The 21,850-nt window shown below is 41.3% G+C and overlaps 1 protein-coding gene across 8 annotated transcripts in view; it reads right to left on the bottom strand.

The window, feature by feature from the left end:
• Positions 1–21,850, bottom strand: part of CLIP1 (CAP-Gly domain containing linker protein 1) — a 4,646,656-nt gene that overhangs the window by 3,669,183 nt on the left and 955,623 nt on the right. For all 8 annotated transcript variants that reach the window (XM_044068589.1, XM_044068590.1, XM_044068592.1 and 5 more), the window contains exon 4: positions 17,744–17,868. In XM_044068589.1, the coding sequence (XP_043924524.1) occupies positions 17,744–17,868 (125 nt within the window). The remainder of the gene's footprint in view (positions 1–17,743; positions 17,869–21,850) is intronic.

The raw sequence follows: 21,850 nt of genomic DNA, 5'->3' as shown, positions 1-21,850 counted from the left end.
AGCAGCAGTATTTGCCACATTCATGGTCAGAAAACAAGAGAGATAGATAAGCACTGCAAACAGTGGGAAAAAATCCAACAAAATTACTACTTTTCTGTGTAACACACTATGTCTAGCGTAGCAAAATTACAAAGTAAAACATGAAGTATGTGCATCCAGTGTGACAGTCAAACAGAAAAATCAAACTGCTCATGTTTAAAAACGCAATGGTGAATAACTAACACAAAACAAGATAATAGGCTACTTAACAGTAAAAAAAAATGTTTGGCAATAAATTTTCCGCAAAATAAGTAGTGTTTAAACTTTTTTTTTGTCTGCTTATAAACAAAGACTAGGGGTAGTTTTCTTACATTCTTTAAACTACTGTGAATAACTTTAAAAACAAGACAGCAAGATAATGCATATATAAAAACTGTTCAGTATGCAAAACAAAAAAAAAAAAATAGGCTTTAGCAATCTGAAAATGTTGAGAAAATATTTTAAAAAAATTCTCATATTGCTCATGTTTAAAAACACAATGGTGAATAACTTTAACACAAAACAAGATAATAGGCTACTTAACAGTAAAAAAAATTGTTTGGCAATAAAATTTCCGCAAAATAAGTAGTGTTTAAACTTTTTTTTTGTCTGCTTATAAACAAAGACTAGGGGTAGTTTTCTTACATTCTTTAAACTACTGTGAATAACTTTAAAAACAAGACAGCAAGATAATGCATATATAAAAACTGTTCAGTATACAAAAAAAAAAAAGGCTTTAGCAGTCTGAAAATTGAGAAAATATTTTTTAAAAATTCTCATACGTTTTTACAAATTATAACATTTTGCAATGTTCAATTTCTTTTTTTTACAAGGGAGGGTAATAAATAAATGGAATTTCACAAAAGGAAAACAAGTTAGATAACACAAATGCCAAGGAGAAGGCTGTATACCCCCTAATGTAACCATTTTATTTCTCCAAATACTTTGGGTTTCTAATACTATGATGGGAATGGACCCCATTCCTAAGTCAAAGTATGATTACAGCTCATGAAATTAGTATTGTTTAAATCTTTGATGTCAGCCAGAAGTGCTCTTTGCAGCACCCGCAATGTGCCCAGTAATGACTCCTCCTGCAATTCGTATGGGGTTACACGGATTGGTAACATAACTAAATACAATTATAGATTCTTTTTTGATAAGACCCATTGCTCCTACTATTATTGCAACTGTGAAACTGTCTGGTTATCTTTCTTTCACATTACTCTCATTTCTGCCTGCAGATCCTGATATTTTATGACTTTGTCTCTCTCTGTATGAAAGACAATGTAGTCAGTGGGTGTAGCGATTTCAATGATCAATGTTAGTTTTGTCTTTTCTTGGACCACTATATCCGGTTTTCTAGCATCTATCTTTAGAACTGTTGGTAATGGGGGATCCCATGTTATATAAACGTCATTATTTTCTATTACACTTTGTGGCTCACGTTTCCAGTGTTTTTCAGCCACTTCAATACCATAATGTTTGCACAATCCTCAGTGCAACTGTCTTGCCACATTACTATTATGCCTTTCACTATACAGTCATTCTCCCATTAGTATTTCACAAACAGCAACAAGGTGTGCAACTGTTTCCAATTTGGTTTTACAAAACCTACATTTGTCTGTTTGCCCCATGTTCAATGGACTTTGTAAACCAGTGTGTACATAGCCCACTATCTTGGGCTGCCAAAATTAATCTTTCATCTCTTGGTTTGAATTGGCCTCTCCTTAACCATTCCTGCGTTTGTTCCTGATCAACATGAGGTTCTTCCAGAAGTTTTCTATACTTGCAACTATATTTATGCTTTTTCCACATTTCTTGCCTTCTCATCTGGTCCTTTACCTTACATTCTATTTTGTTTTTTTGGCACATTCAGTTGTTGCCTGACTTTTATCTACTTCTGGTTGGATTTCTATTCCTGCTTGACACTGATATGCTTCTGCTAAATTAAGCAGAGAAGTAATCTTAGATTTATTATCTGCATGCTTCAAAACTTTCACCACATTTGGGTCTTGTGAGGTCAGCAGATGTGTGGAGTCACACAACTGCAAATCTATACATGCAATCAAATTCAAAGAGGCCCATCCATTCTTCAGAACAGGGACTATATAGTCTTGGTATACACTGATTTTTTATAAATCATTTGGTGAGCATAAAGCATCCTTCTTGTTTTCCTATCTAATCTATCCAACACGTTTTGGAGCCAGTCAATCACTCCAAATCTGCAAGTTAGGACAGGAAGAGCAAATTGGTTTATAGCTTGGATTTTGTTCCTAGATGTCAACACTGTTTTCAGAACTAATTTAAGTCTTCTAAAGCACTCCTTACTAAGTTTTACTCACATTTGTTCATGTTTTATTGTTGATCCTTAATTAATTCCCAAATTTTATACACTCCTTCTTGCTCCACTTCTTTTATATCACATTCTTGTCCCAAACTGATATTTTCCTGGTGCTGCAGTTTTCCTGCTTTAAAGGTTGCTTTTGCACACTTAAAGACCACATGACATTCTATCATCTGAAAAAGTTTGACAACTTGCAGCTGTGCTTTCTTCATCTGATGAGCTATACAGTTTTAAATCATTGACAAAGAGAAGATGAGAAGTCTTTACATTTTGTTGTTTTCTAGGAGTCAAATTGTACACATGGCCTAAGCTGTTAAGTAAACAGCTTAATGGGTTAATGGCAAGGCAGAACAGCAATGGTGACAGACAGTCACCCTGGAATATCCCCCTTTGAATTTGTATCCCTAGGATAATAATTTGTCCTTTATCATGGCTTAATTGCAGTGTGGTCTGCCATAGTTTCATGGTCATTGTAATGTAGTCAATCAGTGTAGGGTGCATCTTATACATTTTTAAGCACTCTTTTATCCATGAATCTGGGTGGGATACTATCAAATGTTGTTTTATTGTCAATCCATGCCATACTTAAATTCTTCCCCTTTTTACACTTCTCCAGTATGACTTTAACAACAAATGATCATTTGTTCCATATGACTTTCTTTTACTGCCTTTTTGTTCCACTGCCATAATTGAATTTTCTTCTAATTAACTTTAAACTCTGTCAGCATCATTCCCATTTATAGTTTATATGTCGTCAGAAGGCAAGTTACTGGTCTATAATTTTTAGGGTAGATTGCAGGTTCACTCTTAAGTAGGAGCAATGTTTTACCTGTTGTTAGCCAGGTTGGTGTCTGTTTGGGGTGTGCATATAAATAGCTCTTACTCATGGCTAAATCTTCATCCAAAGATCTTAACACTTTAAACCAAAAGTTAGGTACTGCATCTGGGCCTGGGGTTTTCCAATAAGAGGCTTTTCTTAACTTTTTTTAAATCTCTCTGGCTGTTACTTCATCCCATTTCATATCCTGCAGCTTTAAACTTCTTATTCTTTCTTTTACTTCTTCTATCCATTTATCATCTTTGTTATGTTCCACAGGAACTTCATAGATACTTCTCCAAAATGTATCTATTTCCTCTTTTTTTGGTGGTCTTTCAATTCCTTTTACCTTGTTTTCCGAGTCATCGATAAATTGCTTATTTTGTACTTTTCCTTTACATTTATCTGTGTATCTTCTAAATTTTTCCACCTGTGCTGACATTTTTAGTTTATTTGCGAGAGTGCATGACAGGTCCTGGTCTGTTCTAATACTGCGTGCATTGCTTTTGTCACATCTATCTTTCTTAGTATTTTTGCTGATCTATTCCCTCTTCTATAGTCTTCTAACAGCGACACTTCTTGTCCTAATTCATAGGTAGGTACTAGGCTATCGGCCCAAGGGCCTAAGTAAGCCTAGCCAACAAGGTTCCCTGGCTTACACTATCCAAGAAAGTTATTTTCCTGTGCCCCTGTCGAGCAGAGCCACAGAAGTGATCCCCGGAGTGTATTTCATATTTCCCATCCACTCATCAAGATTCTTCTTGAAGAGTGCTAATGAGGAACTTTGCTTGACACAAATGGGTAGCTTGTTCCAGAGTATGGGAAGTCTCTGGGACAGGAATCTACCCCTCAGGCATGTCCTGTTTATTGTGGTGATAAGGTCCCTAGAGCGTGTAGCTTGGAGGGATTGGGATTTCTTTAGGTGTAGCATGTCCAACAGCTCTGGGTTTGACATAGCTTTATATGTTAGGCAGAGATCACCTTGTAGTAGGCGATATGCTATGGAGTAAAGCTGAAGTTTTTTGAGATGATCAGTGTGAGGCCAATAATTCACTTTGTGAGTTTCTTCTGTGGCCTTTCCAGCTGCTGCAGATGTCTTCTGAGGTACATACTCTATAATGGGACTAATGAGTGTCGAGTAGAGGAGAACAATGGCCTCTTTTTTCTGGATGAGAACCCTTTTGTGATGAGGTGTGCCACATAGGATTTCTTGACTACTGTGACGATGCGATTATCAAAGGAGAGACCACTGTCCACCTGGGTCCCATGGTCTCATCACACATTCGGTGTTAAGTAGACTGCCGCTTATGGGGTAGTTCATGGGTACAGAGTTTTTACCAAAGGGGATGACCATGCACTTTTTGTCATTGAGCTTGGGGCCATAGCTCTGACACCAGGCATCTGTCTCAGTGAGGCCCTTCTGTAGGATGTCCACATCATTTGGGGACTTGACTATGGCTCCTAGTTTGCAGTCATCTGCGAAATTCATTAGCCAAAGGCCTTCTGTGTTTGCCTGTACTTCAGAGAAGTAGATACCAAACAGGACAGGTCCCAGAACTGAATCCTGTGGTACTCCACTTGTCACTGGTTTGAAGTCGGATTTGGAGTCTGCAACTTTTACATTGTGGGCTCCGTCAGTGAGCCAGTTGGCAACCCATCTTGTGACGTAGGGATTTATACCTAGTTTAGCGAGTTTACTATAATTCCAGAATGGGGGGTGGTGTCGAAAGCCTTGTGGCAAGATCAAGATACGCTGTGTGAATCACCTTACCATCATCTACGGCTTTGGTGACTGCCTCAAAGATGTCAATCAGGTTCAGGAGGCAGGATCTGCCTTTCACAACCCCGAACTGGGTGGGGTCCTGAGTTTGAAGGTTATCAAAGTCTTTGTTTAGGAGTTCCATGATGATACGTTCTATGGCCTTTACACACCAGGCTCGTCAGGCTAATAGGGCGATAGTTCCTGGGATCAGTGGTGGCTCCTCCTTTATGGAGTGGGATAACTGTTGCTGTGCACCATTCAGTGGGCACAAAGCCTGACGTGATGCTAAGACTGAACATGGTGCTTAGGTGGGGAGCCAGTTCGTTCTGAAGTTCATGTAAAACGCAGCCTGGGATGTTGTCCAGTCCCATGGATGCTGTGTTTTGGGGTATAGACAGTGCAGCTTTTACCTGCGTAGCTGTGATTACAGGGACCCTGCATTCTTCCAGTACAGATATGGGCCCTTTAGGGGGTGAAGGGGAGGTAAAGTACAGTTGTGTACACTTACCATAAACGTAGATGTTCGAGTGTATTCACTGTTGCAGTCATCACATTTGGGTTATCTGCTTGCAGTAGCCCTCAGTCGGCCTGATTAACAAAGTCTTGGGTCCTGCGTCGGGTGCTGTCTCTTGTTCCGTGACATCAGGGGTATAAAACATGCAGTCGATGCCATTACATCAGTTTTCCTTGCCCCAGATGTCAGGTGCCCCCCCCCCCTTAATGGGAAGCAATAAAACATATTACATAGATATACATATATATATATATATACATATATATATATATATATATATATATATATATATACACACATACACATACAAGGATATACCTCCAATAAAAAAGCAAATACACCAAAAAGCTTTTAAGCAAAGTAAAGGAGAGTAGAGGTATAGCCAAAAACGTCAGGAGGCTGGAAGGAGGGTAACCAGGACTGCAACAGTGAATGCACTCAAACATCTACATTTATGGTAAGTGTACACAACTGTACTATGTTCTTCGTGTTTCACTGTTGCAGTCATTACATTTGGGTAGATTCCCAAAGCTAAGGATGGGAGGTGGAATTTAGATAGCATTAGGACCAGCTATAAGACCCTGCAAGACTGCAGCGGCAAAGCCAGCTCTGGATTTAGTGAAAATTGGCAAATTTTTATTTTTTTATTTTATTTATTTATAGTTGGTTTACCAGGATTGTCCATTGGGCCAGAAGAACCCGTTTTCAATGGAGTCCTGGGGAGAAAAGCTCCAAAACAAAGATACAATAGATTACAGAAGTTTACACTTGAACACTTAAAATCATATTGAGACAGATAGTCAAAAACAGTGGTAACAAAACTATTACAGTGGTTCACAATTTTTTTTTTTTTTTTTTTTTTAGTAGAAATCCAAGATTTAAGCAGGTGCAATCGAGAATTTTGGTTACATTATGCATAACAAACATAGCATTGCTGTAGTAAATATATAGTATCTTGAGTGGAATAGTAGAATTTGAGAATTATTAGATGTTATTGCATTTGCTTATATATGATATAGTTGCCTGTACGGAGCAGACTAGGCTATGAGTGGTGGGAGCAGGAGCATTCCAAAGAGGATGTTAGGTGCGTGTGCAGAGATTTTTTAAAAGCAGGGTGGTTAGTAGTGGTGCGGATGGAGGGGGGGGGGGGGAGTTCCATAGGCGTGCCAGGGAAAAGGACAGGAGGTTTTGCCCTGGAGAGTGAAGGGGTTTGTACAGTTCTATTAAATTTTGGTTATTAGATCTTAGGAGTCTTTGTGGCAGGTACATTTTAAAGGTGGAGCTGAGTGAGGGACAGAGGGATGGATGGAAAATGAGTTTGTGAGCAAAGGTGAGCTGAGTAAAGGAGAGATAGTTGGGTAACTCAAGCCAGTTTAGTTTGTGGAGAGATACACAGTGATGGGTAGATGCTTTGTGGCTAGTGGCAATTTTATTATAACAGGAGGACAGTTTTGTTTTGAGGGATGATTGTAGGTTTGTTAGAAGAGGGGCACCGTACAGAAGGGAAGGCATGAGGAATGTTGTAGCGAGAGTGAGCTTAGTAGATGTAGTGAGGAATCGATTGTGTCGATATAGCATGCCAAGTTTGTAGTGTTTTTTTTTTACGTTTAGTTGTAGATGGCTATTGAATTTAAGCTGGTCATCTATCTGGACCCCTAGTAGTTTGGTTTCAGATACTAGTTCAAGATGTGTGTTGTTTTGGCTAGTGATAGAGCGTAGATTTCTATCAATGGTTGTGTTTTTTGAGGGAGTAAATACCATAAGTTTGGTTTTTGATGCATTGAGTGCTAGATGATTGTTCTTCATCCACTGTTCTGTGGTAGAGAAGGCATCTTGAGTTAATTTTAAGAGACTGGGAATGGATGTGGCTGTACAGATAATTGTAGAATCATCTGCATATTGAATAAGTTTGGCATGGGGAATTGAGTGGAAGAAGTCATTTATGAATATACTGAAGAGGAGAGGACCCAAAATGGAACCTTGGAGGACACCAGTGGGTGTGTTCAGGAAGGAGGAGATGGCTGTTTTCCATTTGACAGCTTGTTGTCTATGGAAGAGATAGCTGGTGAACCAATTGAGAGAGGCAGGGGATAGGTTTAGGTTAGATAGTTTAGTTAGGAGAAGGCTGTGACAGACAGTATCGAAGGCCTTAGAGAGGTCGAGAAGGAGGGTAGATACAATACAGCCAGAATCTCGGGCTGTATTTACAGTTTCCAGGAAGGAAAGGATGGCAGTCATGGTGCTGTGACCGGGTCTGAAACCGTGTTGTGTGGAAGTTAGTAAGTTATTATTTAGGAGATGGGGAAGGAGTTGGAGATGGATATATCTCTCTAGGAGTTTTGATATAGGAGAGAGGATGGCGATGGGACGGAAGTTAGTGATATTGTTATTATTGCCTCCTTTGTGCAAGGGAATGATGAATGCTCTTTTCCAGAGTGTGGGAACAAGACCTTCTTGGATGGAGCGACTGATTAGGATGCTGATGGGGAAGGCAATGGCTTTGGCAGCTATGTTGAGGAAGGATGAGGGTATGTTATCGGGTGCATTAGTACATGGTTCTAGCTTTTGCAAGAGTTTTTTATGGTAGAGGTAGGGATGGGTTTTAGGGAGAAAGGTGGGAGTTGAGAGGTAGGAGATGAAGGGGGTGGTAGGAGGGGGGATGCAGGTGTAGGGGGTGAGGTGTTATTGGAGAAGGATGAGGTTAGTTTAAAAATATAGTCTAAGAAAAAAGAGTTGAATTGGGTGGCCAGATCAATATCTAGTGCATTTGGGTCTGGGCTTGGGTTTTCTGCTGAGCCAGGTTTTAGGAGGTTATTGATGCCTTTCCAGAATTTTTGAGGATTGGTTTTATGGTTGTTTTGGAGTATGGAGTAGCAGTTCTGTAGATCTGTTGTGATAAGCTTTTTAACTGTATTGCGAAGAGTTTTGACTTCATTAAGGGTGTTGGGAGTTTTATTTCTTTGGTAACGTACCCAGGTTTTGTCTCTAAGTCGCATGGCAGTTAATGTGTTTTTTGTTAGCCAGAGGGTGGTATTGTTTCATATTCTTTTAGTTTTTATGGGGGCGAAACTATCCAGGAGATTTAGGAAAGTTGTATTGAAGTATGCAACAGCATTATCCAGGGGTAGAGTTTTTAAGGGGTTCCAATTTATTGATTTTAGGGAGTCTGAGAAGGTTACTGGGTTGAAGTTTTTTAGGTTGTGAGTGCTGATGTAATTATGTGTTGCTTGTAATGGAGATGGAAGATGTCTAGTGAAAATGGGGAGATGGTCACTGAGGGAGTCAGGAAGAGTTCCACTGTCAGTGTAATAGTGGGGATGAGAGACTAGGATCCAGTCTATGGTACTGCCACTGGAGAAATCTTTAGAGGGCCTGGTAGTCAGGTTGATGAGCTGAGAGTATTTATAAAGGTTAATGTTTAGGGTGTGTGTGGGGGAATGAATGGAAGATCATTTAATATTTGTGTCACCCATGATAATAGTTTCATTACTGATACTGATAAAAAACCAGGATAGGATATCTTCAAGTACTGAGACATTGTCACCAGGGGGGATGTAAGGGTATTTGTTTACCACAAGACAAACAATTATTAACTTTTTCAATTTTTTCTGACATCGGCTGAGGCAAGAAAAAATGTTATCAACGGGTACTTAGCTTTTAGATGACTTCGGTAACTGAAACACAGGAGCTGACCGACCGGCACTTGCGAACTGCTTCTGCTTCGGGCACCGCGCGGCAAGAAAGACAGAAGAAGATGGCGTTGGCGGATGCCTTTATACTCCAGCCGCTCTGACGTCCGGGAGGAGGCGACATCAGCTGACGCCGGACCCAGACTTTGGAATCCGGCCGAAGGGCTGCCTGAGGCAGGACAACCCATATGTCAGGACTGCAGTTGCATTCTTGAAGGACATCTATGCAAATGTGTTTGTGATTATTTAATTGAAATAGAGCTAGTACTAATTCTGCATTGGAGAAGTGAGGAATGGGTTTGTTATAGGGAGTAATGGATAGTGTGGATGAATAGAGTAAAGCTACCCCGCCACCCTTTTTATGGGTCCTGTCTTTCCTGATCATTGAGTAGTTTGGTGGTAATACTTCAGCGTCTTTTATATGAGGTTTTAGCCAGGCTTCGGAAATAGCCAAGATGTCAGGTTTGTTGTGGAGAAGCCAGGCATGAAGGTTAGGGATTTTGTTAGCTATGCTTTGGGCATTTAGAGAAGCTAGTAGAATGGATTTAGATGTAGAGGTAGTGGTTATTGGGCCTGGGTTAGGGTGTATGTCACCAGATAGAAGTATGGTTGTAAGGTATTGGATTAAGTTGATGAGGTGTTTGGATTGCCTTGTTTGAATGTTGTAGGTTATCAGATATTTGTGGATATTGGAGGTTAGGGAGGAACTAAAGAGTTTATAAGAAGTGTATAGTTTGTAGTGAAAAAACAGATGGGAGTTAATGGGACAGAGTTCAGGGGTTATTGAGATAAAGGAGTGTAATTGAGTATAAGGGAGTGAGCTGGTAGAGTGAAGGGGTGGTGAATGATTTGTGGAGTTGGGCTGGGTGAGGTAGTGGGTATAAATAAGGATCAGAAGTAATAGTAGTTGGATTGAGAATGATATGATTTTTGTAGTCATGTTGAGGTTTTGATAAAGTATAGCATGTAGTGCAGGGGAAAAAGGGTGTGAAATAGATATTGTATTATAAAATATGAAGGGAGGTGTGAGGAGATGTGTTATGAGGGAGGTGTTGGTGGTGAAAGGGGTGGAGTGCCAGTAGGTAGAAAGTAAGTAGGAAAGGATTGTGGTAAGGGGAGGGGGTGGGAGGATTGTGGTGGTGAAGGGGGAGGGGTGTAATAGGTAGAGAGGAAGTATGGGTGGTTAGGATAGGTAGAGAGGAAGTAGGTGTGGTTAGGATGGTACATGTGTAGATGTACTGGCCTGGTAGATGTACTTGGTGTACTTTCACCAAGCAAATGGTAATGCTTGGTGAACGTATGTACAGAACTCCAGCTAGCAGCTTCTAGGATGTCCCTGGTAGGGACACCTCTGAGAAAGGCTGTAGAGGTAGATGTAGCCCTGGTTGAATGGGGTCTGATCCCCTGTGGGATAGGTTTTCCATGGTGCTTATAGCATAAATGAGTGCAATGGATTATCCATTTAGAAATGGTTTGCTTTGAAATAGCCTTCCCCTCTGCCTCTGCAGCAAATGTCACTAGCAGTTGTTCAGATTTCCTTTGAGGTTTAGTCCTGTACAAGTAAAATCTAAGTTGTCTGTGCACATCTAAGGAGTGCAGTACCCATTCCCCTTTGTTCTGTGTATTAGGAAAGAAGGTTGGCAAATGAATGGACTGATTAAAAGCCACACTGGATACCACCTTGGGCATGAAGGATGGATTGGTTCTGAAGGACACCCTGTCCGCATGAAAGATGATGAAAGGCTGCACTGCCATAAGGGCATGTAATTCAGATACCCTTCTTGCTGAAGTGATTGCTAAAAGGAAGACTGTTTTCCAAGTAAGGAATTTTAAATCTGCACTAGCAGCTGGCTCGAAAGGAGGAAGAGTGAGTTTCTCCAATACAAAGTTGAGGTCTCAGGCTGGAGTTGGGACTCTACTGGGTGGTCCTAAATTTTTTGGCCCCTTTGAGGAACTGCTTGAGCAGTGGATGAGAGAAGAGAGGAGGTTCTGTGTTATAATGAGCTGAGATGGCTGAGGCGTGAATTTTGATGGCGGAAAAATAAAGGTTCTTGTGAAGCATCTCAGTTAAGTATTGTAAAATCTGAGGTAAGTTGGGCGCTGCTGTCCTCATCCCTTGAGAATGGTTTCAGGCACAGAATCTTTTCCATTTTTCAGCATCACATTTTCTAGTACTAGGCCTCCTTGCCTCGAAAATGATATCCATCACTGGTTTACTGAGGGATGGTAAAGGAGAGATTAGGTAATTAGCCAGGCTGCTAGGTTCAGGGTTTGAAGCTGAGGGTGCAGAATCTGGTTTTCCTGCTGAGACAACAGGGTAGGGGTCTGAGGCAGGTGCCATGGGGCCAACAGTGACACTGCGCAAGAGGGGGTACCCAGTGTTGGCGTGGTCAGTCTGGTGCAATCAATATCGTCCTTGGTTTGTCCTGCTTGGTCTTTAGTAGTACAGGCACAGAAGGAAAGGCATAGGTTTTTCCAGCTGACGGACAGAGCATCCACTTTCCAAGCTTGTTTGTGGAGAGTCTTTGTGCAGAATTTGTCCAACTGGTAGTTCTGGGGGGAGGCAAACAGGTCTATATCTGGGCTCCCCCATTTGTTTGTCAACATGTTGAAACTCTTTGGTTCCAGTTTCCACTTGTGTGGGTCCATGAGGTTTCTGCTTAGTACGTCTGCCAGAGTATTTAGTTTTTCTGGCAGGAATTGAACTTGTATACGCACCTGGTGGCTCTACACTGTGTTCCACAATGCCATGGCTAGTCTGCAGAGGGGGTAAGAATGGGTACCCCCATGCTTGTTTATATACCACAACAGTGGTGTTGTCTTGTCTTTACCATTAACTGCCCTGGAAGAATGTGGTCCTTGAAGGCTGTCAGAGCATTCTGTACAGCTAGCATTTCTTTCTGATTGATATGCAGGTGCATTTGACTTGGGTTCCATTTCCCCTGAATGTACTTCCCTGCCAGGTGAGCCCCCCATGCATAGTCTGATGAGTCTGTTGTTAGGGTTTGGGCGGCAGGGGGTAGAGTGAATGGTAGTCCCTTGTTTTGGTAGCAGGCCTCTGCTCACCAAAGGAACTCTAGGCACAGGCATGGTATGATAGGAATCATTGCTTCTAGATCCTGAGAATGTTGACACCATAGGCTTTTTAGATACCATTGTAGTTTCCTCATATGCAGTCTTGCATATGGAATTAGAAGAATGCAGGAAACCATGAACCCCAAGGCTTGCAGACAGCAAGGTTTTTGTGGCCACTAGTTTGAAGTAGGTTGTCAAATGAATTTGTTTCTCTGGCGTGAGGAAAGCTATCTGGGAAGTTGCATTCAAGCTTGCTCCCAGGAATATAATTTGTTGACAGGGTACCAGGTGTTATTTCTTTTCGTTTATGGTGTACCCCAGACAAGTTCGTACCCTTTGTACAAAGGCCAGATGATTCAAAAGTATGTCCTGGCTTTCTGCCTGAATTAGACAATCGTCCAGGTATGGGTATATTTGAATATTTATTTGCCTACAAAATGCAATGACTGGAGCTAGGCACTTTGTGAATACCCTGGGCGCAGTAGATAAGCAAAAGGGCAGTGCAGAGAACTGATAGTGCGTGTAGCCTGCTTTGAAACATAGGTATCTTCTGCAAGATTCCCTGACTGGGATGTGCAGGTATGATTCCTTTAAATCGAGTGTGGCCAACCAGGCATCTTTGCCTAGCATAGGAAGCAACTGGTGAAGAGTCAGCATCTTGAATTTTGGAATCTCCAAACAGGTGTTTAGAGTAGACAGGTCCAGGATAGGACACCATGAATTGTCTTTTCTGGGTACCAGCAAAAGTCTTGAGTAGAAACCTTGTCCCTTTTCCACTTCTGGTACAGTTTGAATAGCCTTTATGCTTAAGAGAGAGAGAGTACTTGCTTTTGAGCGTCTGCCCACTGATTTGGGGGTAGATCTGGCCAACCGTTTGGGGTTGGTAACGTGTGGAAGTGAAACCTGTATCCTTAGGACACTATATTCAAAACTCATTTGTCCTGGGTAATGAGTTCCCAGTTTTTTGCATGTAGATCAATCTTTCCCCCCAAAGGGGCAGTCAGTTGAGAAGTGCTTGGAAGTTTTAAAGTGAAGTCATTGATACAGTTTACCATGGGGGGAGTTTTACTACTCCCAGATTTGGAAGTGGGGGCCCCCCACTGCTTAGTCTTGTGCGTACCCTGGGACTGAAGCCTGGGTGTTCTGCTGGATCTGGGTTTGGGCTGAGAAGGCCTGGAAGAGGCAGGAAAGGACCAATTCTTAGAAGGCCAATGCCTACTAAATCTTGGAGGTTGTACTTGTAAGAAATCTTTAACAGTTTGCATAATTTAGCTTTTTCCTCCATTTTTTTAAGAACAACTTCTGCCTTATTGACAAACAGGCGGTCCTGATCTAAGGGAGCATCCAGTAATTTAGCTTTGACATGATCTGGCAAGGATTGCTCCTTAAGCCAAGTGTGCCTTCTAAGTACAGACCAGTGACAGCAGCCCTGCAAGATGCCTCTAGTGAATCAAAACCACATTGCAAAGCATGTTTTCCAACTTGTTCAGCAGAATGCATTAAATCCTGTAAATCCTTATTTTCAGCACAATCAGGAATCAACATCATTTTTTGTTTAAGCAATCCAATAATATGCTGCTGATACTTTAACATATGAAACTGGCAGTTTAAAGCCCTAATGGCCACGGTTGCAGAAGTGTATACCTTCTTACCCCATCTATCCAGCGCCCTGGAGTCTCTATCAGAGGGGGTAGGATTTATGGCAGTAGTAGCAGCTTTAATGCCCTTGGGTCCCTGTGAAATGGTCACAGGATCTGCAGTAGGATTTTTGAAAAGGAACCTGTGAGAGTCAGGAACCCTGTAATATCTATCAGGTTTTCTAGGAGCAGGAGGTAGAGAGTCAGGGGCCAAGCTAGATTCCGAAAAGGCATCATCAACAATGTCTAGTACAGGAGGGATAGCTAATGGCCTGTGCTGGGGCAGGAGTAAGAAATCCCTAAGCCTCTTTTTAGAATCAGAGAAATCCTTACTTTCCCAACGAAAATGCTCCCTAAGAGTATGCAAGGTTTCACCAAAAGAGAAATCCTTCGGGGGGGGGGGGGGAGCAGAGGGAATAGAATTCTCAGCATCAGAATCCTCATAGGTAGATAAGGGTAAATCCTGGTCATCAGAGGAAACAGAAATTTCAGAATCCTGGTCAGAAGCATCATAAGCAAACTCAGTCCTAGGTCTCTTAGAGGGGGAAGGTTGGCTTCCCCTGATTAAAGTAATAAGGTCTTCAGCCATTCTTATCATTTGTTTTTTAGGCATAGAGGCCTGACCCATGCAGTCTGGGTGTCAGTTTTCTAGCCATGGTTCGAGTTTTAGGCCTTGAAGAAGAAGATGGCGTCGGTTTAATATGCACGTCAGTAGGCCTGAATACACCCTCAGAAGCTGATGCCTGCACATCCAAGGTAAAGACGTCCACAGGTTGCACAGTTGAAGCATCTCGCGGCATACCGGACTCTGAATGGAAACACCTGATGTTCATATTTCATTTGCATATATCCCATGTGCCTTTGATACAAGAGGTTTGGGAGGTCACTCAGTGGAAGTTCTAGCTTTGCTGGAGTTTTGATTTTTGTTTTTACTGATTGGTTTTTAAGTGACCTTCTCACTCATTGTTTTAGTTTGTTGTTTGGGATATTTTTACAGTGACCCTAATGATAATGGAAATCAGCTGGGTATAACAGCCCTGTGTTTCTAATGCTTAGTCAAACACTCTGCTTGTGCTGTACTGACGAGGTCATAAGGCCGAAATATGCATATCCACAGCTAGTGGGGTTTGACTTTATTGGCCTGAAATTGTCCATTAAAGCGACAAAACAAGTCATAGGCATTCAGAATTGCAACTGAGCTGAAACACCTGATGTTCATAAGGTTCATTTGCATATATCCCATGTGCCTCTGATACAAGAGGTTTGGGAGGTCACTCAGTGGAAGTTCTAGCTTTGCTGGAGTTTTCATTTTTGTTTTTACTTTCCACAAGAAATGCAATTATTTACTTTTACTGACATTGGTTTAGAGCAAGAAAAGGTTTCCCCAATGGGGTACTTAGCTTTTAGTTAAAGAGTTCGGTTCTGAAACTCGAAAATGAAAATTTCAGGAGTCGGCCGACCAGCACTTGCAAACTGCTTCTGCTTCGGGCACCGCACGGCAAGAAAGACTTATGTAATGGCGTCGGCTGCATGTTTTATATCCCTACCTGACTTCACAGAAGAAGAGACAGCAACCGACGCAGGACCCAAGATTTTGTTCATCAGGCCGACTGAGGGCTACTGTAAGCAGATAACCCAAATGTGACGACTGCAACAGTGAAACACGAAGAACATCGTTAGCACTGAACCAGGATGTTGGCAATATCAGTTGGTTCTGTAATTTTCATGCTGTAACTCAGAGCAGATCTGCGTGCTGTCATTGAGATTCTTGACATAGCTATAGAATGCTTTGTGGTTGTCCCTAGAATCAGTGGCGATTTTGTTTTCGTAGCTAGTTTTGTAGACTCTTATAAATAAGGGATCTCAGCTTCTTACTGAAGTTGACCAGGGAGCTCCTCCACTCATGGGATTTTACTCTCTTTTGCTCTATAGTTTTCTCCATTCGATACTTCCATGAGGGTATTTGATTTCTCCTATTCATTTCCCTCACTACTCTGTGTTCTTGTGGTTGAACTTTATCAGTTATTAATTTAGCAGCACAGTAATATATCCTGTTTACTTCTATTATATCGCATGGATCTCTATGTACAGTCCTAATTACTGCATTTATTTGTTTTATCAGACTTCTGACTTTTTGGGTTTTATTAACCTTCTGCAGTCTATTTCTCTCATTGATCTTAATATATATATGTCTATTAAATCAAGCAACTCTTCTCTTAGCTCATTTTCTTCCAAACTGAGAGCACATCTCTTGCTTTCCATTTCCTGTGGGCGTTCTACAGAAAGTTATGTAACATCTTCCTGCTGTGGTACATTCTCTTCAATTTCATCCTGTGCCATCCGTTGCTCTGTCATATAAGAACTCGCTGACCTATCACTCCTCAACACTGACTGCATCAGAGTTTCCTGTTCCTTACTTGCTGTCTAGCTTCAAGTGAACTTTTATACTGGTTTCCTGTAGAAGGCTCCAAAATATCTTAATATTGCACCTGACCAATTGCTTCCTGTTCCACTGGTTTCCCCTTAACTTGTATATACATTGCTTTATCCTGTTGTGGTGTTTTCTGCATTTGATTTTCTACACTGAATCCTTCACTTTGCAGGTACTCCATAACATCAGTTTCTATTTCTTTAACTTCTCCATTACTAATTTCCTTTTCCTCTTTTTCTGCCTTTTTTCTGTACTGTAAAGTTTTCCATGTCTGGATTCCTTTGCCTGTATTTCTCTTCAAATATCTTTGGTGCTGGTCTTTTTGTATTGGTTAGTTTTGCTTTCTCATTTGCATAAATATTACACCATATTAAATCTCTTTTTCTTTCCCATGTCCATATTTCTTCAGATGTCTCCTGATCTTCCTGTTTCTCCCTACTTTAGGGACTCCCTCCATCATGCTGTGATGTAACCTGTGTTAGACCTTCTACACCAAATTCTTCACTTCCCAAGCACTCCATAACTTCAACTTCTATTTTTTAAACTCCTTTACTAATATTTTTTTTCTACGTACCATCTTTGTGATATTTTTTATTGTGAAATTTTCCATATCCAGATGTCTTTGCCTGTATTTCTCTTAGAATATCTTTGGGGCTGTTTATTTATATTGATTAATTTGGCTTTTTCCTTTGCATAAATACTGCACAATATCAAATCTCTCTTTCTTTCCATGTCCATATTTCTTTTTTATACTTTTCAAATATCTCTAGGTTTTGTTTTTTATATTTTTGCACTTCCTCAGATGCTTTTTCTTCCAAACAAATCAAAGTTTCTTGATCTATATACTGTTTTTCACAAATATGTTGTATTAATGAATGCAAATTTTCATTTGAAGCTTCTGACAGTTTTCCTTGTGGAAGTATTTTTCTTTCCTCTAATTTCTCTCTTAATTGTTTTGTATATATTGTGTCTGGAAATTCTGGGCTTTTTGCATAATAGTAATACATAATTTCTTTCTTATCCTCAATAGTCCATTCTGTCGTCTTTATGGCTCATCTTTGGCCTATCAGTTTTTGTGGACTGCTACTTCCTTCTACAACAGGGGGACCATCATGGAGAAGGAGAGGTCTTGCACTGAAGCACAATCTGCTGTGGACACAAAAATTCGGTATGCAAAAATTGGAATTTCATATTTAGTTGCTGCAGATCTGCTAAACAACCCTCTCTTCTTGCATAAGTGATTCCTCACGTAATGTCTTTTTCATACGTTTCATTCACAGTGGTCAGTGTCTTCCAAACAAATGCTACTTCCTAACAGTAAGCATTTCTTAGTAAATCACAAAGTTAACACACATCTTTTCCCTAGGTTTTACATGTCAAAATGTTTATAAAACATTTGCAAAACTTAAAACATGTTACATGGTTAAAATATTTAAAAGATTGGCTTTCTACAAACCTTGTTCCAGCGACAGCACCATCATTCTTCCCTAAAGGTTCATCTAATTCTACTCCACACCACTCTCCCTTGGCAAAGTCAGTTTCCCCCAAAAATCGCACAACTCCAGCTTTTGTACCTCCAACCTTTTAAAATAGAAACAAATCACACAATTACTATTTTTCTAATGTAAAATAACATTAAAATACTTAAATTCTCATTACTGCTATGCAAACTATGGTGAAAGGCAAGATACCACTTTGACTTCATTACTGAAAAATCTAGTAAAGTTCACCTCTTGGTAAAAACCCACATCTTGAACTTTTAAAGTGTTAACATACACATTATTAAAGTATAAATAAGCTTTCAAAATAAATGGATTTTCTTCAGGACTTACTGAGCTGTTACAGCAGAACACAAGCAGAGGCACCAAAGTGTTAGATTAAAACTATACAAATAAATAAAATATATATGTAACTAGCACAAAGGAGGAGGAACAAGCATTACTGTCAGTTCTCCTCTCATGTGGAAGGTGTAGACCTTCTGTTTGGTTGCAATCCCTGGTGCGGGCCTCAGTTTCCAGCTCAGGCAGACCGATGGTAATGCACACAGCAGAACTGCATACGTTCATTCAATGCACTTATGTTATTGTGCATTCTGTGATAGGTAAATGAAAATAGTGGGCTAGGAAGAAAGTACCCCCCTCCCCCCTTGATGTCAGGACTGCACTGTACCAAGATAGGGGTCTACACTGATTCACTGAAAACTCATTTCACTGAATTTCAATTCACCCTCAAAAAATCACTGAAAGCTCAAATCACTGAAAACTCATTTCACTGAATCATATTTCACTGAATATAAGTACTGCTGGGCAAATGAAATGCATATGCCCTTTTTCCCCACTGTAGTGTGATCCTGGAGTTTGCATATATATATATATTTAGGGGGGCACAGCCCCCAACATTGGGGGTGTGTGGAGGGTGTATCCCTCCACCTACTTGGTGTTATATTTATGAATCTCATTTCACTGAAAGCTAATATAAAACCAAGAGTAGGTGGGGCTACACCCCCCCACACCCCCCAATGTGGGAGGACTGTGCCCACCCCTAACTATATATCATAAAGTACAGTTTTGTACCTACCATAAATGTAGATGTTCGAGTGCTAATACTGCTGCAGTCATAACAGATGGGTTTTTCCTGTCGTCAGGCAGGTCCTCGGTCGGCCGAATTCCAAAGTCTAGGTCCGGCGTCGGATGTCGTTGCTTCTTCCCTGACGTCAGTGCGACAGGGGTATAAAAGAACCAGCCAACGCCAATTTCTTCAGTTTTTCTTGCCCCAGATGTCAGGTGCCCCCAGAAGGGAGGCAAAACATAAATTTATGTAATAATGCAATGCAATATAATCAAAAAACAGTAGTTGCAAACAAATACACCATAAAAGAATACCCCAATCAGGTTGTATGAGGAGATGTTAGCCATTAGGCCTGTCCCAAGAGGGAAAGGAGGGAGGGAAACCTGGACTGCAGCTGTATTAGCACTTGAACATCTACATTTATGGTAGGTACAAAACTGTACTATGTTCATCGTGCATACAGCTGCAGGCATAACAGATGGGTAGAATCCCAAAGCTAAAAAAGGGGTGGTAGGCACTAAGTGGAACTAGGAGGAGCCAGGATGCCTTGCAAGACTGCAGTGACAAAGCCCGCTCTAGATTTGGAGTATAATGGTAGGTGATAGTGCTTGGAGAAAGTATGTGCAGAACTCCAAGTGGCTGCTTCCAAAATATCTTTGGTAGGAACCCCCCTGAGGAAAGCTGCAGAGGTAGCTGTGGCCCTTGTGGAGTGAGATCTGATGCCTGTAGGTACAGTTTTACCATGAAGAGAGTAACAAAAGCGTATGCAGCGGGCTATCTATTTTGAGATTGTCTGTTTGGAAATAGGCTTCCCTTGAGCACCTGTAGCATAGGACACAAAGAGTTGCTCTGATTTTCTGAAAGGTTTGTTCTGTCCAAATAATAATGGAACTGTCTGTGAATGTCCAAGGAATGTAGTAGTCTCTCTCCTTTGTTTTGTGGATTAGGGTAAAAGGTAGGTAAGTGGATAGACTGATTCAAGGCTACCCTGGATACTACCTTTGGCATAAAGGAAGGGTTGGTTCATAAGGAAACTCTGTCCTGATGGAAAATGATGAAAGGCTGCACAGCCATGAGGGCTTGTAGTTCTGAAACCCTGCGTGCTGAGGTGATAGCCAGCAGGAAGGCTGTTTTCCATGACAAATATTGCAGTTCTGTTGAAGCAGCTGGCTCAAAAGGAGGCAGGGTCAGTTTTTCTAGAATGGAATTGAGGTCCCAAGCAGGTACTGGTTGCTTCATTGGGGATTTTATATTCTTAGCCCCTCTGAGGAACTGTCTTAAGAGAGGGTGAGAGAATAAAGGAAGATCAGTGTTGTATTCTGCAGAAATGGCTGAGGCATGGATTTTGATGGAGGAGAATGAAAGTCCACTGCTTAGCATCTCAGCTAGGTACTGTAATATTTGAGGTAAATTCAGTATTTCAGGATTCTGACCCTTTTTGTGATTCCAGGCACAAAACCGTTTCCATTTTGCGGAGTAGGCTTTTCTAGTAGAAGGCCTTCTGGCCTCCAAAATGACATCCTGCACCTCCTTGGAGAGTAGGGTCTGTTGTGAATTTAAGGAATCCTCCATGCGGCTAGACTGAGTGTTTTCAGCTGACTGTGAAGAGTTTTGAAGTTGTGCTGAGTCAGTAGAAGAGGCATTAGAGGCAGGATCCATGGTGGGGAATGCGTCAGGCTCCTCAGGAGTGGGTACCAGTGTTGTCTTGGCCAGTCTGGAGCAATGAGAATCATCTTTGGTCTGTCTGCTCTGGCTTTTAATAGAACTTTGGGCAGCAGAGGAAGAGGTGGAAAGGCATAAACTGTCATTGTTGTCCAACTGAAAGAGAGTGCGTCCACTTTCCAGGCCTGTGGATGAAAGGTCCTTGAGCAGAATTTTGTCAATTGGTAATTTCTGTGGGTGGCAAAGAGATCTAAGTCTGGCCTTCCCCATGCTTGAATTATCTTTGTAAAAACTTGAGGCTGCAACTTCCATTCGTGTGGATTTGTCATATTTCTGCTTAGGTTGTCTGCCAAGGAACTGTGCTTGAAGTTGGATTTGTAATTCCAAAGCCATGTTCCAAAGAGACATGGCTAGCCTGCATAGGGGATATGAATGGGTTCCTCCCTGTTTGTTTATGTACCACATCACTGTGGTGTTGTCTGTCCTTATCAATAGCTGGCCTGGATGCACTAGGTCTTTGAAAGCCATAATAGCATTTATTACTGCTAGCATCTCCTTTTGATTGATGTGAAGGTGCTTTTCTTTTTGGGACCATTTGCTCTGAATGCACCGATCTGTCATGTGCGCCCCCCAGGCGTAGTCCGAGGCGTCTGTTGTGATGACTTGATTTGCTTGAGGCTTGCAGAATGGGAGACCTATGTTTCTTTGGCATGCTTGAGCCCACCACAGAAATTCCTTTTGAAGACATGGAATCAGTGGTATAATTGTTTCCAAACTGTGGCTGTGTTGAGACCATAAGTTTTTTAGGTACCACTGAAGTTTCCTCATATGCAGCTTTGCACATGGGATTAGCAGAATGCAAGATGCCATGAATCCCAGAGCCTGCAGGATTTTCCTTGCAGTCAGCCTGGTGAAGGTTGCCAGTTTTCTGAAGTATTGAGTTAGTTGCCCTTGTTTCTCTGGCGTGAGGTAGGCCCATCTGGGTGTTTGTATTCAAGCTGGCACCCAGGAAAATTATTGTTTGAGAGGGTATTAGTCTTGATTTCTTTTTGTTGACTGTGTATCCCAGAGAATTCAACAACATTATTGCAAACACCAGGTGTTTCAGAAGTATGTGTTTGCTGTCCGCTTGGATCAGGCAGTCGCCCAAATATGGGTATATTTGTATCCCTTGAAGTCTGCAGAAGGCAATTACTGATGCCAGGCATTTTGTGAACACTCTGGGTGCAGTAGATAAGCCAAAGGGCAATGCAGAGAATTGATAATGGGTTAAACCTGCAAGAAATCTGAGGTATCTTCTGCAATCTTGTCCGATAGGGACATGCAAGTATGC

Source organism: Protopterus annectens, chromosome 4.part0 (assembly GCF_019279795.1).
Source record: "Protopterus annectens isolate FY-2018-M chromosome 4.part0, PAN1.0, whole genome shotgun sequence".
NCBI lineage: Eukaryota > Metazoa > Chordata > Ceratodontiformes > Protopteridae > Protopterus > Protopterus annectens.
This window is presented reverse-complemented; position numbering and strand designations above follow the sequence as displayed.